The 17,102-nt window shown below is 59.2% G+C and overlaps 1 protein-coding gene across 12 annotated transcripts in view; it reads left to right on the top strand.

Moving 5' to 3' along the window:
• Positions 1-14,505, top strand: part of LOC144315368 (zinc finger and BTB domain-containing protein 7C) — a 337,017-nt gene extending 322,512 nt beyond the window's left edge. For all 12 annotated transcript variants that reach the window (XM_077899760.1, XM_077899767.1, XM_077899761.1 and 9 more), the window contains 2 exons: positions 495-1,727; positions 11,595-14,505. In XM_077899760.1, coding sequence (XP_077755886.1) covers positions 511-1,727; positions 11,595-12,243 — 1,866 coding nt within the window. In that variant the 5' untranslated portion in view covers positions 495-510 and the 3' untranslated portion in view covers positions 12,244-14,505. The remainder of the gene's footprint in view (positions 1-494; positions 1,728-11,594) is intronic.
• The last annotated feature ends 2,597 nt before the right edge of the window (positions 14,506-17,102 follow it).

The following is a 17,102-nucleotide window of genomic DNA, read 5'->3' as shown; positions in this document are numbered from 1 at the left end:
CAGAGCTTTTGCCCCGCAGGGCACCGAGTGGCTAGAGGACATGCCCCCCGTGGCCCTTGACCCGCAGGTGTCGTTGGGGGGCACCCCCGTTCCCGCAGCACGCTGAGCAGTGGAGGGCCGAGTGGCCGTCCTTTCTAGGTTTCCCAGCTGCAGGTTAATGGAGCAGAATTAAGGGAAACTGTGCCCTCGAGAAGCTTCCAGAGCTTTGGCTGCGTGATAGGGGCCCACTGCCCAATGAGAGGCCTCACCCCAAGGGCCTTTGGGCTCCCAGGCATGGGATGCTGAAGGGCCTGGCCAGCCGGCCGGGCTGGGACGTGCAGGTGGGGTGAGGAGGGCCGGCCTTCCGGCAGAGGGGGAAGCCCGTGCCGAGATGGGGGTGCCGAGGTCAGTGCGCCCAGCAGCCCGGCCTCCCGGGGCCTCCCTGCCTCCCCAGCCAGGTGTCCACTCCAGGACGGCGCCACTAACCCCACTGTCCTCCGTGTGCGTCCCTGCAGGGCTCTGGCTGAGAACATGGCCAATGGCATCGACGAGCTCATCGGCATCCCCTTCCCCAACCACAGCAGCGAGGTCCTGTGCAGCCTGAACGAGCAGCGGCATGACGGCCTGCTCTGCGACGTGCTGCTGGTGGTGCAGGAGCAGGAGTACCGCACGCACCGCTCCGTGCTGGCGGCCTGCAGCAAGTACTTCAAGAAGCTCTTCACGGCCGGCGCCCTGGCCAGCCAGCCATACGTCTACGAGATCGACTTCGTGCAGCCCGAGGCCCTGGCCGCCATCCTGGACTTCGCCTACACCTCCACGCTCACCATCACCGCCTCCAATGTCAAGCACATCCTCAACGCCGCCAGGATGCTGGAGATCCAGTGCATCGTGAACGTGTGTCTGGAGATCATGGAGCCCGGTGGCGACGGCGGGGAGGAGGACGACAAGGAGGATGACGACGACGAGGACGAGGACGAGGATGAGGAGGACGAGGAGGAGGAGGAAGAGGAGGAGGAAGATGAGGAGGACGAGGAGGACGACACTGAGGACTTTGCTGATCAAGAAAACCTGACTGACCCCCAGGACATCAACTGCCACCAAAGCCCTTCCAAGACAGACCATCTCACAGAGAAGGCCTACTCGGACACACCCAGGGACTTCCCCGATTCCTTCCAGGCCGGCAGCCCCAGCCACCTGGGCGTGATCCGGGACTTCTCCATTGAGTCTCTACTGAGGGAGAACCTGTACCCCAAGGCCAACATCGCTGACAGGAGACCCTCCCTGTCTCCGTTCGCCCCCGACTTCTTCCCACATCTCTGGCCAGGGGACTTCGGTGCCTTCACCCAGCTGCCCGAGCAGCCCATGGACAGTGGCCCACTGGACCTGGTCATCAAGAACCGGAAGATCAAGGAGGAGGAGAAGGAGGAGCTGCCCCCCCCACCACCACCCCCCTTCCCCAGCGACTTCTTCAAGGACATGTTCCCCGACCTCCCTGGGGGGCCGCTGGGCCCCATCAAGGCCGAGAGTGACTACGGTGCCTATCTCAACTTCCTGAGTGCCACCCACCTAGGGGGCCTCTTCCCGCCCTGGCCCCTGGTGGAGGAGCGCAAGCTGAAGCCCAAGGCATCCCAGCAGTGCCCCATCTGCCACAAAGTCATCATGGGGGCCGGGAAGCTGCCGAGACACATGAGGACCCACACCGGGGAGAAGCCATACATGTGCAACATCTGTGAGGTCCGCTTCACCAGGTGTGTATCTCGGGGGGGCCAGGGGAGGGTCAGGGGCCTGGATGAGGACAGCAGAGTGGGGCAGGGAGCGCTGGGATGGAGACACCCAGTTCAGGGGAGGCCCTCCTGGGTCCTAGGTGATGCATGTCAAGTTTAATCATTAGAAAGCATGCTGGGCACTACCTGGTGCAGACAGTTCCATACTTAGATTAATGAGCCAAAATATCTTCTCAAATATAACATTCGGTGGAAGGCCAAGATACGATCCAGATGAGAGCGGAGATGTTCTAGGGGAGTCAGAAGTGAGGGCCCTCGGCTCCTTGCTTGCATGACCTCCCTCCCCCGCCCGCACTGCGGATCCAAGGCCAGTTTGAAGCTCCCCAGTGGAGCACCACCTGTTTATTCTATTCAGAGCATGCTCAGCACGCCAGGGGCTGTCCCAGGTGGACTGTGCACACTGTCACCACAGCCCTGCTCCGGGAGGACAGGGAGGTGCTGGGGCCTTTGTTTACAGATGAGCGATCCACCTCCCACTGGCCAGTCCGCTGTCTGCCGCTCATAAGTGCAGAGAGGATCACGCCAGACCTGGGACGGCAAAATCGGTGACCAGGAGACTACAGAGACCCCTGCAGTGCTCTCGGCCCACTCTTGGATCAGGTCCTTTAGATCTGATCCTCTTTTTATGTTCTCCCCCTTGACTGTCCGTGTTAGGAAGAGGGTGGACTCAGTGCAGTGGTAACATCTGAGATTTGAACTCAGTACATTGCAAACCTTTCATCTTTCACGGACTTGGTGCCCTTCAGCGAGCGTGTGTTATGGGCCTTTCCTGCACTGCAGCCCTCGGGTCCCAGACTGACTGGTGGGACGACGTGGGCTCAGCTTTGTTTCCCTGCTCTGTTTTGCTGGGCCTCATTTTGGGAAAATATGGTCTGTTGGTGCTGTTTGTGGTCACAAGTGTGAGGCCGAGTCTCCCAGCCACTCTGACAGAGGAGAAAGCTCTGGTGAGTGGTGTTGCATCAGGGCTCGGTCATTTCTGTGTAGACAGAGCCTGGTGAACACCTGCCCTGAGACCGTGACCTCCCAGGCCAGGTCCCTTCCCCCACACTGCCACCATCCCTGGCAAAGAACTCAGCTCGAGGAGACCCACACTTGTGCCAGTGGCACTGCCATGACCCCACGTCCTCTTGGAAATTTCTCTCTGAGAATTGCTGCAAACTCATTCTTTTGATTTTCCTCGGTGGGCCCAAGCTTTGGCCTTTGAGGATGGAGTGACACTTTTTTGAGTCAAGCTGAATAGCAAATCAGGGACAGTACTTTTCAGGGGGAGGAGGGAATAAGAGGAGTCTATATTATGAAGTAATGAGACCCACGATCTTAGGTGGCTTCAAAGCTCTACTTGAAGTTTCCAGAGAAGGGTATCAGAGATCTGTTTGGGTGACAGTGGCATTGCTAGAGTAGCTCTGCAGGCTGCCCTGAGGACTGTTCAGAAGGACAGCACTGATGGTTTCAAAGGTGGCCTTGGAGCCACAGCTCTTTCTGCGAGGGGAAACCCCAGACAGAGTCTCCCCCAGATGCTTTGGGCTGACAGCAGAGGGAGAGGCTCCAGGTGCAGGGGGGCCGGGCCCCACACACCCTAGGTGCATACCCTTCTTTACCACAGTGCTGACCTCAGGGCACTCTTCTCCTGTTACTGCCTCATGGCAGCCAGACCCTAGGTCCTGGGCTTTACCTCCCTGGGATATCCCTTCAGTGGCCCTGCCATGCCAGTCCCCCCCCCCCCCACCAGCACCAGCACCGCCACCGCCTTCCCCTGAATACCTTAGGTGAATACGTTAGCCCCACAGGCCAGGCCAGGACACTGAACAATGTGTGACAGAAGCACCGTGATGATATTAGGGAGATAAATGAGGGCACGAGCCACGTCCGAGTACCACTCACCCATCTCCAGCCTGTGATGCCCAGCCCCGTCCCCCGGGAATGACTTCAAAGACCAGGAACACTATGCACAGGCCAGATCCAGCAAAGCGAGGCCCCAGGCCAGCGAGAGCACCCCTGTCCTTCCAGCGGGGTCCCTGCCCCTCATTTCCCACACCTGTTCTCTTCCCAGATGGCCGCCGACTCAGGGACTCCTCTGCCCTCAGGGGCACCCAGGCCTGCCTGGGGCTTCAGGGGGATGCCCAGCACCCCACCCCGGGTCCCTTCCCTCCAGGGCTTTCCCACCCACAGCCTTCCGTGCAGGCCACCCCAGTCCGTGGGCCCTGCCTTCCCTAGGGAGAGTGCTCAACAGGGTCAGTCACCGCAGACAGACTTCTCCGGACACAGGAAGGTCCCGTGAGCAGGCCTCCTGGGTCGGCCAGGGTGCCGGGTCGCATGGGGGGGCAGCATTCCAGAACCCTCCCTCCCAGCACATTCCTGATGATCACAGTAGGGAGTCCTCTGGGCCTGCAGCCTCCAAGCCCTCCCTCCAGATGAGCTCATGGGTCTTTCCGGCTCCCCCCCAACCCCTCACCCCTCCTCACCCCCCCACCCTCCACCCCGACTGGCCTGAAGCAGCTGCATTCCCGCCCCCATTAGCACCTCCCCTCACCCGGTTCCCACCAGACCCTGACCCTGCTGAAAAAGATCAGAGTTGCTCTTGGCTCCCCCCCTCACCCGCCACTGCTTCCCAGGAGCAGAGGCGCCCCAAAGTGGGGGGAGGCTGGACCTTCTCCTGGCCTCCTCACACAAGGGACTCCGGGGACTTGATCCCGGCACCGTGGGCTGCAGCTGTCCGCCTCCGGCCCTCCCGGTCACATTCTCCAGAGCAGCCAGCCTGTGCTTCCCTCCTGCCCCCTCCCAGAGCCGCCCTGCAAGGACTTTCTGTCTCCTGGCCTGACCCTGTGGGTTTTTCATACCCCACCCCCAGGGGTCGGGTCCCCTTTTAGCCCTTCCACGGGGACCTTCTGGGTGACTGACTTCCTGCACCACCACCCAGAACACCTCCCCACCCTCCCTGCTGCCTCTTGACCCCAAACTCTCAGCCTCCCCTGCGAGGCCATGCCACTCCTGGGGACCTGGCCCCCCAAGGCTCAGAGAGATGGGACCAACCACCCTCAACGGCTCTTCTTGGACACTAGTTTCCCTTTCTTTCCTTAAACACAGCTGAGCTTCCGCCCTCGAGTCAGGCCTGTCTCCCCTTCTCCTTGATGCTGACCCCACCTGCCATCACCCCAGGGGAAGTCGGAAAGGCCCACCCTCCTCCCGAGAAGTGGCCCTTTGGCTCAGGCTCTGAGTTAGGGCCTCGATGCCGACTCCCCACACGTCCTGGCTAATGGCATCGGCAACGGTGTTGGAGAGGTCGGGGGTCCTCCCCACAGAGCCCGTTCTGCCCCGAAAGCCCTGCCTGTAGCTCTCATTCCATGGTTCTCCAAGAAGAGAGAGGAGGGCCTCCCCCACCATGGTGTCGTCCCCCCCTTGGTGTCAGAAACTCACCTCTGAGATGGCACACGATGTCACCCAGCTCTGGGGACCGTTGTCCCACCACTGACTGTTCCAGGTAGGAGACACCCCTGGAGCCCGAGGCAGGCCCTCAGAGGCCCCAACCAGACTGCGTTTCTGTGGCCCCACGCTGTCCCCTCCTGGCGCTGGTCACCCCACAATGGCTTGGAGTCCTTCTGCACCCTGGGCCTCCACCCCATTAAGGCCTAAGGCTTGGCCTCCAACACATGCCGCCAACATGAGCCCCATGCCGGTTGCTCCAGGCACCGCAGTGGTCTGCTGTCTAAACCAGGCCAAGAGCCCAGCTGCTGCCTGTTGCCCGTGTTTTCCTTTTGGCCCTCCCACTCCTGGCAGCCCTGGGGACCTTATTAAGATAATGCAATGTAATTAGCAGTGGCACCCAGGAAAGGGTTTGTCTCAGACCATCAGGTTATCCCAAGGAGTGTGGGCTGATGGTGCTGGGAAGGCGTTCTTGGGACTGGGAACCGTGGTGAGGATGGGGACCCAGGGCAGGACCCCGAAGCCGTCTCCTTCACCACTCCCCGGGGGATATGATCTCACGCAGACTGGCACATCCTTCCCAGGATGAGCTCCCTGGGCCAGAAGGGGGAATGCGGATCTGGGTGTGGGCACGTGCGGCCTGGGCTGGTCCCCAGTGCAGGGTCAAGGAGGGAGATGACAGACAAGGGAACCAGGGCGAACCAGAGCGCACCAGGGTTGGAGCTGGGGTGTTCTGAGAACTGATCCTGCACCAGCAGGTCACTGGTCAGTCGACCAAGGCGCCACGAGCCCCCGCCACACGCTCCACGTAGCGCACCAACTGTGAGGAATGCAGAAGCGTCCAGCGGGCTCTCATCCAAGCAGGTCTGGTACCTTCGAAGCCGCGGACTGAGTGAGGGCTCAGCAAGCCAGTGGCCGGCACGCACTAAGTGCTGCTGCACGGCGGGAGAGGGGGCTCGGCGGACTGTGGCACCCTGGAAGGGGCACCAGAGGGCTAATCAGGAACGCCCAGGTTCAGGGCCTGGTGTGACCTCCGCCTCCTCACCTCTCTGAGCCTCCTGTCCCCATCTGTAATGGGGTTGGAGGAGGCGCTTCCTATGGCTGCTCCCAGGCCCATGACTCCATCCATATATTGCCCCAGGTCAAGGGAAGCTGTGGACACAACACCGCAGCCTCTCTGTCCCCGTTTCCTCATGACAATGATGGTGATGCCAACTGCATGGGCTCAGGTGAGATAAGGTGAGGCACCTGAGGCACAGCCAACGCCTGACCCCACTCATGATCAGTACTGAGAGCCATGGCTCCTTATCTGTGGCAGCGGGGCCTGTCTCCTCCTGCATCACCCTGCTGCCCAGGCTTCCAAGGAGGCAGGGCTGCAGGAACCAGGGGCAGGGTGGTGGCTCTGCAGGGACGCGAGGCAGCTGAAGGGAACAGCACATGTGATGGCCCCTGCCCTGGAAATAGCATGCACAGGAAACAAAAGTGGCAAAGCAGCCTCTGCACAATGTCCCCATCCACCAAGAGCACCCGTGGGCTCGAGCAAGGGCCACAGAGGGCACCGCTGCAGAGGCTTGGCTCCCAGAGCTCATGCCCTGGGCGGAGGGGACGATGCCAACACTCCCGGGGCCCTTTGAGGACAGGAGAAGGGGATGCCGACACATTGTCTTCTGTCTTCTTGGACACTAGTTTCCCTTTCTTTCCTTAAACACAGCTGAGCTTCCGCCCTCGAGTCAGGCCTGTCTCCCCCTCTCCTTGATGCTGACCCCACCTGCCATCACCCCAGGGGAAGTCGGAAAGGCCCACCCTCCTCCTGAGAAGACACATTGTCTTCTGTTGCTCCCTTCTTGCCCCCCACCCATAACCTAGCTTGGGGGGGCTATATTCAGGTCCCGGTACTCTGGAAGGTGAGAGCAAAAGACAGGACGTGGGCAGAGCAATGCCCTTGAATTTGACCTTGAAGATGCAGGGGGTGGAGAGTAGGGAGTGGGAGACATTTCAGGTGGTGCAGTTAGCAAAGGTAAACTGAGAAAGAGGTGCAGAGAGGAGGCGGGGGCGGGACAGGGGTTCACAGCCGGGGAGGAAGGAACACACAAGCTAGCTTGGTGGGACCCTTGGGTGGAGCAAGCACTGGTGTCCAAACACAAAATCTGCACGGAAAGGACGGAGGCAGCAGCTTCATAACATAGCAGGCTGTGCCCTGGAAGAGGGAAGTTCTGGAAGCCGGGCTCAGGCCAGCAGGTGTTCAGAGACACAGAGCCGTGGCCGGAGCATGGCCTGCGGGGAGCAGCGTACCCATGCTGGGCGCAGGGACATTACCGTGGGGGTGCGGGCTAGCGAGGAGGGGAGTGACCTTTGTTTCCCCCGCTTCATTGAGCTATAATTTTCACATATCGCGTAGAAGTTTAAGGTGTAGAACATCATGATACCACGCTAACGAGGTGGAGCACCGTTCCCACACCCGTTACCGCAGATACTTGACATCTTCGGTGTGCAGGGCGAGAACACACTGGTCTGCTCGCCTGGCCGCTTTCAAGTAATGTGGTATTGTTGCTTACAGTCCCGGGGTCCCCTGAACTTACTCATTTAGTAACTGGAAGGGTCAGCTTGTAAGGGCCTTACAGCCACACCAAGGACGAAGTTAGCATATTACATAGGCGGCCGCCTAGGAGGCGTTTTGTGGGACCAGTGGATCTCCAGTCCCAAATGGAAGTGATGAACAATTCAGCTCCTGAGATTCAAGCTAGGACACTCTCCATCTAAACTCATGCCTCCTCCACACAGCAGGCAGATTCGTGAGGAAGCGGGGGGGTAGAAGGGCCATAATACACGGAGCCAACTAGCTGGGATGAGATGCAATAGAAACCCATTAGCCCAATGCAAACACTCACAGAGCACTGCTGGTCCAAGTGGCGCAGCCCAGCCCCCCAATTTACAGGTCAGGAAACTGAGGCCCAGGGCACCCAGGGAGTTGGCCCAGTTCTTGGAGTGTGCCCGGCCCCCAGGCCCGGCTCTTGCAATGCACCTGTGCATTATATCCACATGCCCAGGTCGTGGCAGGAGTGAGGAGGAGGTGGGGCCTTAGACAGCCCCTTCCTCTCTGTCCTTGCTTTTCTCATCTGGAGAGTTTCAAGGGGTCAAATGAATTCAGCACTTTCAAGGTCCCAGCAAGGGTACTGCTAACAATGCAGGTTACTAGGCCCTTGGCCCCAGACCCTGAATCAGAGCATATTAATATGATCTCGGTAGATGCGACGATCTCTACGGTTTTTTCCCAGGACTGACTTACCACGGGCTTTGCAGTTCTGCTAACCCTGCTCAGTGCCCCTGCCAAAGACCCTAAGGTCTCCACTAGGGACAGCAGGCTCCTGCCCAGGGCCGAGCTCCTCCCACGGCATGCCCCCAGTCTTCTGGCACCAGACGCCCCCAAAGGCTGCCTGCAAATGCCCTGTTTTGATCGTTCTGGTCTGCACTTTCTGAGACAGCCCTCATAGGTCACAAGCGGGGGATCCCTGGCTTGAATATCTACCTTTCTCAACCTCGGAATAGCTTACAAATGAACCACGCCCCGGACTGCTCCGCAGGCCCCATTGCCCCTGGTGGCTTGGATACCTCTGGGAAAGCTGCTGGACTGCTCTGAGCCTCGACTCTTCCTCTAAGTGAGGAAATGATTCTAAGGATGTGGAATCTAACTCATCCGAACCCAGATTCTCTCGTCAAGTCCTGGAAACAGGAACTGATGTCTGGCCTTAGGTTCTGTTCTGCACAGAGAGGTTAGGCACCTTGCCTAAGGTCACCCAGCACGTTAGAGGTGGATGTGCAGCTACAACAGGGGCTCCTGGCCCTTGGCCCCAGACCCTGAATCAGAGTCAGGGTCAGAGTCACCCCCAGTGGCGGCCCCAGCCCTACACCATAACTTGCCTCTCAATAACAACCTTTCTAGGGTCATTGAAGCAGTGTATTCATCTGCCCATAGCAGGTGCTCAATAAAACGAAGTGATAGTCACCTTCTCAGTACTTCTTACATACTTCAGTTAAGTGCTGTCAAAATGTGACTGATTTTGGATTGCTCTGGTGGAAAGCTTGGGAGGAGTCCTGGCGTGCATACCTGTAAGAGCTGAAGCTTTACCTGTTTGCATTGTCCATTAGTTGATGGTGGCCCTCAATGGCAACACTACTAATTGTGTGCAATAGTGACTTTGAAAAAATATCCGCCTTATCAGGTCATGAGAGGATTGAATGAGGTGATATACTTAATGCCCCGCCGATGCCTCCGCACCGAACCCTCCGCCAGGCCCTGGGGAGGACGCAAGTCCCACAGCCAGCAAGTGCCCCAGCTGACCGCTTAGCACCAGCATTTCCCTGAGAGCCTCGGAGGATGTGTGGGGTCCCAAGACCTCTCCCTCATGACTCAGCAGCACTGCTCTTGAGATATAAATGGCACTACGCACCCCCTCCTACAGTGGGACGGAACAAGGCCCGAGTTCTAGTGTCAGCTCTGCCTTGACTCCTCTGGGTGACCTTGGCCTGTTCCCCTCCCGGGACCCCAGTGTGCCCACCAGCAAAGGTGGTGCTTAGAGGGATGTGTGGTCGACATGTCAGGAATGAGGTTCTCTGCCTTCCCCCACCTGCACCCCGCCCCCCGGGTCAGGGTCTCTGGGAGTGAGTAGGGCCCAGCGTGCTGTTTCATCAGGCCCTTCTCATGCCTGCTCAAGGTTGGGACCTGCCTGCCCAGATGCTCTCCAAGGCCGCCTCCCCATTCAAACCCCCCATCACCGGAATGGAATGGGGGTTGTAGATACCACAAGGGCTGCATGCTGGCTGGGGAAGGGAGCATGGGGTGTCACAGCAGGGCGCTGCACAGCCTGGGTGCAGCTGGGGGGCTGTGGGAGGAGGGACAGGGAGTGTGGACCAGAGGAAGGGGGCCTGGTGTAGGGGGAGCACTCACTGGCTTCAGACAGCAGCATTCACTTCCTCCTCCCTGCCCGTCCCGCTTCCCACCCCACCTCCATCTCCCAGGTGCCCTTGTGCTTTCCTGGGAGCCGAGGTGGAAGGGGTGGATCTGTCCTCCGTGGTCCCCCTCCAGTGTACAGGAGAATGTCCTTTTCCCTCCCGCCCCTGCGCTGGGGAGCCATCCAGGAACCAGAGCTCGTGAGACCTCTAGTGGCCGGAGACGCCAGGAGAGCAGGACCTGCTCCTCGGCAGGGCCCGGGGTTATGTGGGGAGCACGGTTTAAATCTGGCCATTTTAGGGCGGATGCCTGGGCTCCTCATCCGCTCTGACCTCAAATCCCAGCTGAAAATGACAGGCAGATGCTCCACCTGCGGGGAGGAGGTGGGAGACGAGGCACGGAGCTTGCTGGCCTGCCAGGCGGGTTGGAGAAGGCTGCAGAGGGAGCCTAGAGAGGAGGGCTGCCGCCCTGTGACTCCACCTCAGCGGCCTGGAGGGCTCCCCTACCCGGCGTGCATAGCGCTCAGTCTTTAGGAAGGCAACGCTGTGATGTCAGTTTTCCTTTCAGGATCACCAGGAGGTGTGTTGAAGCTAGTTTGACGGGAACCCTGCTTCTCTGCATCAGCCCAGGACAATAGGAGCGGATGTCTAATGCTAAATTCAGCTCTGTGCAGAGAGGCTAAGTCACTTGCCCGTGGTCATTCAGCACGTTCCTGGTGGCTCTGCCGCTGGAGCAGTGGCCCTGACAGCCCCACGGGAGCCCCACCTTTACACCGTACCTTCCCTCTGAATAATAGCACTTAAATCCTGAAAAGCTTTGCCCTAGATTAGGCTACATTCTTGTCGCACCTGGCTCTTTTGTAAGGCCCTGAAATTCTCTGCAGACAAAGAGAAGAGCCCACGGCTCAGGATGAGAAACCACAGCGCAGGAGACTTGAGGGAGGTGTGCCCGGCTTCCGTAGGCTCCCGGATTATTGCTGAGGACAGACAGATCTCAACAGCCCAGGGGCCAGGATGGGTCGGGCCGGCTGGCGGTGGGGGAAGGCAGGGCCAGCGGGCAGGAAGACTGTTGCCGGGAGGCAGTGGGCATGAAATTTTTAAGGTGCCAGCCAGTGTCAGCAGGTGTCACAGCACGCAGGGACCAAGGACAGGCTCCTGGCCTGGGGAGGAGGGTCCCCAGCAGGCCCGTTTTCCAGTCTGAGACAGGCCTCCCATAGAGGGGAGCTTACGATTGTGGAGGGCAGGAGGCCCTTCAGGACACTGCCCTCTATTCAGGGTGAATGGCCTGTTTGGAGTGAGGCGGGGGGGGGGGGGGTGCAAGTCAGTCCTGGCCTGGCTCCCGTTCCTGCAGCAGGATGCCGCGGCCCAGGTAAGCCGCAGCAGGTTCCAGGGTGGTAGGTGGGGAGGAGGCAGAGGGCAGCCCCTAGCCTCGGGTGGGCACTGACGGCGGGCTGTGCGTTGCAGGCAGGACAAGCTGAAGATCCACATGCGGAAGCACACGGGGGAGCGGCCCTACCTGTGCATCCACTGCAACGCCAAGTTCGTGCACAACTACGACCTCAAGAACCACATGCGCATCCACACGGGCGTGCGGCCCTACCAGTGCGAGTTCTGCTACAAGAGCTTCACGCGCTCCGACCACCTGCACCGCCACATCAAGCGCCAGAGCTGCCGCATGGCCCGGCCCCGCCGCGGCCGCAAGCCCGCCGCCTGGAGGGCCGCCAGCCTGCTCTTCGGGCCCCCGGGCCCCACGCCCGAGAAGGCGGCCTTCGTGGTGCCCCCGGCGCTGGGCGAGGTGGGCGGCCTGGGCGGGGCGGCCGTGTGTCTCCCGGGCCCCAGCCCCGCCAAGCACTTCCTGGCGGCGCCCAAGGGCGCGCTGAGCCTGCAGGAGCTCGAGCGCCAGTTCGAGGAGACGCAGATGAAGCTGTTCGGGCGCGCGCAGCTGGAGGCCGAGAGGAACGCGGGCGGCCTGCTGGCCTTCGCCCTGGCCGAGGACGTGGCGGCCGCGCGGCCCTACTTCCCGCTGCCCGACCCGTGGGCCGCGGGCCTGGCCGGCCTCCCCGGGCTCGCCGGCCTCAGCCACGTGGCCTCCATGTCGGAGGCCGACAACTAGCGGCCCGGGCGCCGGCGGCCTGGCCCCTGGCCCGTCAGGCCGCCCCACCCGCACCCGCGGCGGGCCCTGAACTTCCTCTTTGGAATCACACAGGAAGCGTGGGAAGTATGATTCGCAGGCGTCCCGCAGCCTCCCGCTCCCCTCCCTGCCGGCCGGCGGCGTCTGGCAGGGACACCTCCTCCCCGAGGGCCTCCCCGGGCTGGCTCTCTGCTGTCACGCAGAAACTCGCAGGGGAGGGCCGGTGCCACCAGGAGGCCACAGCCCAGGTGCCCCGGAGCTCTGTGGAGCTGCAGGGGGAGGGGGCTAGAGGGAGGAAGGGGCCCTGGGAGCAGGGGCGAGGCGTGCGCCCTCGCAGCCCGGTGCGGTGGCGGTGGCACAGTCCCTACTGATCCTGCTCTGCTGGGTCACTTTTCCAGTCTCCAGCCATCCCAGGGTCCTCATGGGAGATGCCCTGTTGGCGGAGAGGCCTCCTCCTGGAGTCCCACCCGCCTGTCTCTCCGCCCCCCGTCCCGTGACCTCAGACAGGCGGGTCCCCCACCCCACTAGGAAGGGAGGCTGCTAATTCTGTCCCCCCTCAAACCCACCCACACGCGTATACACCTCAACACGCCAGTCGCTCCACGAAGAGTTCCTGAGAAGGTAGGAGCTTTGAGCTCCCGGAGGCCTGGGGAAGGCGTCTGTCTCGCTGCATGTGGGTTTGTCACATCCACCTCTCTGCTAGCACGGGGGAGCGACGTCGTCACCAGAGGAGACGGGAGTGACACAGAAGAGCCCAGGGGTGGCTCTCCCAGATGGCTTTGGGGCAGTCCGGATCCCCCCACCTCTGCGGGCAGGCGGGCCCCTGGGGATGGCACCCCCCCAGGGCTGTACAGCTGGGGCTCCCGGGGCTCCTGGGGCCAGCACAGAAGGGAATGGGCACCACCTCGGAACACCTGCTGACCCACCCCCTCCACCCTGATTCCTGGAAACAGACAAAACACCTGGTTCTTCAGGGTTTATGTTTGTTGTGGGTCCCTCAGGGCTTTGGGATTGCTGGGATTGCCTCCTTTGCTGTGTTTGAGCACCCTCAACCCCTCCCTCATCCCTCAGGGAGGGAGCTGGGCTGCTTGGTTTCCCTGGGGGGGGGGGGGGGGGGCGGAGCCCTGGCTGGGGTGGGTGTGAGGGCGCCTTGAGCTAGGGCCGCCCCACTCGCCCTGGAGCCTGAGCCTGTGGCTGGCTCTGAGGACCATGGAGACTTCCCTGGCCCAGCGCCTTCCTGTTCTCTCCACTTCCCTGCGCCTCCCTCCCTTCCCTTGCTGAGGTGGCCTTCCCGTCTCAGCAGCCCAGTGTCCCCAACCAGGCCCAGGCTCCCCAGTCCAGGAGCTGTGGGCACAAGAGACTTGGGCTCTTCCTATCGCCTTGGCTTCTCTCTGAGCGCACACACACACACACACACACACACACACACAAAAAGGCCAGAGAAGACCACAGACTCTGTCCCCCTCCCAGCTCCCCAGGGGAGAACCCTGGCTCCGCTGCCCGCCAGATGCCATTGCATCCAGAGGGAATTGCTTCTGACCCTCTTGTCTTCAGACGCCACCTTTCTGGGCAGCCGCCTCTTGGATGCCCGCCTCCGTCTCTGACACCTGCTCCTGGGACCCATCTGCCAACATGCCCACGTTCCCCCCATCGGCCAAGGGATTGGGGCTGACCCACACTTTTAAGAGAAAATGAGGAAAAATGAACACATTGGAATCCAGTGGTGTTGGGGCTTTTGTTTTTATTTTGTAAAGGTGATGACTTCTTATAAACTCAGTTTTTCAGATGACTGGTTAGTTCTTTTTGCTTTCACTTGGCTGGTTGTACATTGTAAAGTATCCAAAGATCGTGAGTACTGTATGATGGAGAAGAACTCTACACAAATGGGTTGTGGGGGGTGGGGTGGCTGTGTTTGGTTTTGGTTCTTTTCCTTTGTTTCTCTTTTTTTTCCATTTTTTCTCTTTTTTTCCTTCCTTCCCCCCACCCCCAGCCTTTTTTTTTTCCCTTTGGCGTTTCAATTTCCCTGTCGTCTGTCTGTGGGAAAACTTTGGAATTTTTCCTATTTATAACTTTTTTTTTTTTTTTTAATGTGGTTGCTTTCTGTACAATGACACAACAGAGTTTGCCTTAGTGATTCAAAGGACAATCCTCCATAACTTTGGTCGCACGCGGCACCCCGCCGAGAAAAACTCTCAGCTAATTTTCTGGCCTATTTATTAAACAGTATTAATTGACTCGATGAAATTATTGAGAGTTGCACTTCTGTGAGAGGTGACCAGCAACAAGTCAGTGGCTACGTGTTCCCTGCAAAACAAAAAACAAAAAAAGACCACAAACCTTTGACCCTTTATTTAGTCACCAGTAGGGCAGTGATGTGAGGAAGAGAAAGCTTTGCTTATTGCGTTTCCTGGTTCAGGGTGACGTCCTCGTCCTAAAGCTCACGTCAGGTGTCAGTGGTGGTTCTGTGGTGGGGAGGCCCAAACTTAATTCCTGTTTCCCACCTTCCAGACATGCAAGAGGCACTGTTTGATCAGAAGTTTCGGGGCATCTGTGAGCCCGAGTGCAAAGTGTATGTGTGTGCATGCAGGTCTGTGGTGTGTGAACAGGGAGAGGTCACGGGGTGGGTGACCGTTGCAACACCGCCAGGCCTACGAGTTCCCCACCGTGGCATCCACAGCGGCCTCCCGCTCGTCCTGTTGCACCTGCCTTCCTTGCCACCTTCCTCTGGTTTCCAGGCAGGGGAGCTGGACCTCTCCTGCCTTTTCACCCGAGCCACTTCCCCAGCCAGAGAACTCTAGATCCTGAAAGACGTAAGGCTTGCCACGAATGAGTGCACTCAACTCAGAAGCCAGAGCGCAGACTCTTGGAGTAAAATCGTTCTTTGTGCTGTGTTTTCTGGATTACCCAGGGTACCCCAGAGCCCCTTTTCTGTGTGCAATCCCCTTTCTTGCCATGGCAATATTTCTGATAAGCCACATGCAGCATTTCTTCGTACAGAGGAACAAACCAATGGGGAGGTCTCCAGACTCCTCCGTGCTGTGCGTCCTCGGGCTCATCACTCGCCTACTCTGGTCCCCACTTTCCTTACCTCTAATAACAACAGGGAGTATGTACACCAGAGCAGCTCCAAGTTTCCTACCCAAACGCCCTTCAGCAGTTGTGGGGGGGAGTTGGGGGGGAGTCAGTCAATTGGGGAATGGGAACTGAACTCTAAAAAGAATTGCCTGAAGCAACCTTCGCATAGTGTAAAATTCCGCAGTTGCAGGTTTTTGCTTTGAGATTCATGCATCTACGTTCTATCACATAATACATATGCCTCTGTCTTAATATAAAAATAATCATCTGATCTACTTGCCAGTTCCATAACTTGTCTTATCCCCAGAATCTTCTAGTAAAGGCAGAATGTTCCCTGGCTACCCTGTAGCTTTGAGAGGCCCAAGCTCACAGCTGAGGGCTTAGGGGTTCACATGGCCCAGAGCAGGAAATACAAGGCCAGGTCATGATGTCACTCAGCTCCGAGTCCTCGGCTCCCTGGGTCCTCATCTGGGGGTCGGTGTCCACTAAAGGCTGGAGGCAAACATAGGGAGAGGGTAGGTCCAATATGGCCCTGAGCCCGGGGGGCTCCTAAACTCAGGTGAGTGAAATAAAGTCTGCTAGTCCCGGCTGGGTAGGTATGCTCCGTGGAGTCCTGCAGGGGCTCAGGGCCCGCTCCCTCAGACCCAAGGTTGGAGAACGAGGCCACTGAGGACCGAGAACCATGTGCATCCTAACCTGGGGAGGAAGGCCTGAGAGAAACGTTAGATCCTTGGAACTTTTTTTTTTTTAAGATTTTATTTATTTATTCATGAAAGACACACAGAGAGAGAGGCAGAGACACAGGGAGAGGGAGAAGCAGGCTCCCTGCAGGGAGCCCGATGTGGGACTCGATCCCGGGTCTCCAAGACCACACCCTGGGCCGATGGTGGCACTAAACCGCTGAGCCACCCAGGCTGCCCCCCGCCCCCGCCTTGGGACTTTTTTTTTTTTTTTTGAAGATTTTATTTATTTATTCATGAGAGACACAGAGAGAGAGAGAAGCAGAGACACAGGCAGAGGCAGAAGCAGGCTCCATGCAGGGAGCCCAACATGGGACTCGATCCCGGGTCTCCAGGATCACGCCCTGGGCCAAAGGCAGGCGCTAAACTGCTGAGCCACCCAGGGATCCCCCAGGGAGAGGGAGGATTTTACCAAAAGTCTGGCCAATTCCGAGCAGTAGGAGAGAGACTCTAGGAATAGCCAGGTGTCTGAGCCCAGGAAAGTAAGTAACTTCTAGCATCTACCATCGTCTGCAAGAGGAACGAGGCCCCTTGTGAGGCCATGAGCTCCCAGTCACTGGAGGGGTTCAACGCGGCCTTTCTAGAATGCCGAGAGGAGAGTCCCGTATAGGAGGAGGTCTGTCCTGTGGGTCCTTTCCACCTGATTAAAAGGGCGAATATATATCCTCTTGTGGCTGTGGAAGAAGGACTGTGCTGGGGAAGGGGGTGACAAGGGAGATGAGCTGGCGCAAGTTCACAAAACCTGGCTTGGTGGCCCAGGGCTGCGTGCCCTGCCCTCACGACCCCCACTTCCGGTGACTGACAGTGACATGGGCCAGATAAGCCAGGACTCTGCATGGTAAAGGCCCTGATTCTGAGACCCTGATCCTGTGACAGAACAGAAGGGACCCCACGGGAGTTAAGACTCCCCCCCCCCCCAGGCCTTCATGTGCCCCAGGGCCCGCTCGTCCACAGAACCAGGGGCTCTGCTCACAGGGCCCCAGCACCCGGCCACAGCTGGCAGCCTCTCCCCAGACCCCAGTCCTC

This window comes from Canis aureus, chromosome 6 (genome assembly GCF_053574225.1).
Source record: "Canis aureus isolate CA01 chromosome 6, VMU_Caureus_v.1.0, whole genome shotgun sequence".
In the NCBI taxonomy this organism is placed as follows: domain Eukaryota; kingdom Metazoa; phylum Chordata; class Mammalia; order Carnivora; family Canidae; genus Canis; species Canis aureus.
Note: the sequence above shows the minus strand (reverse complement) of the source record. Positions and strands in the feature narration are given on the sequence as shown.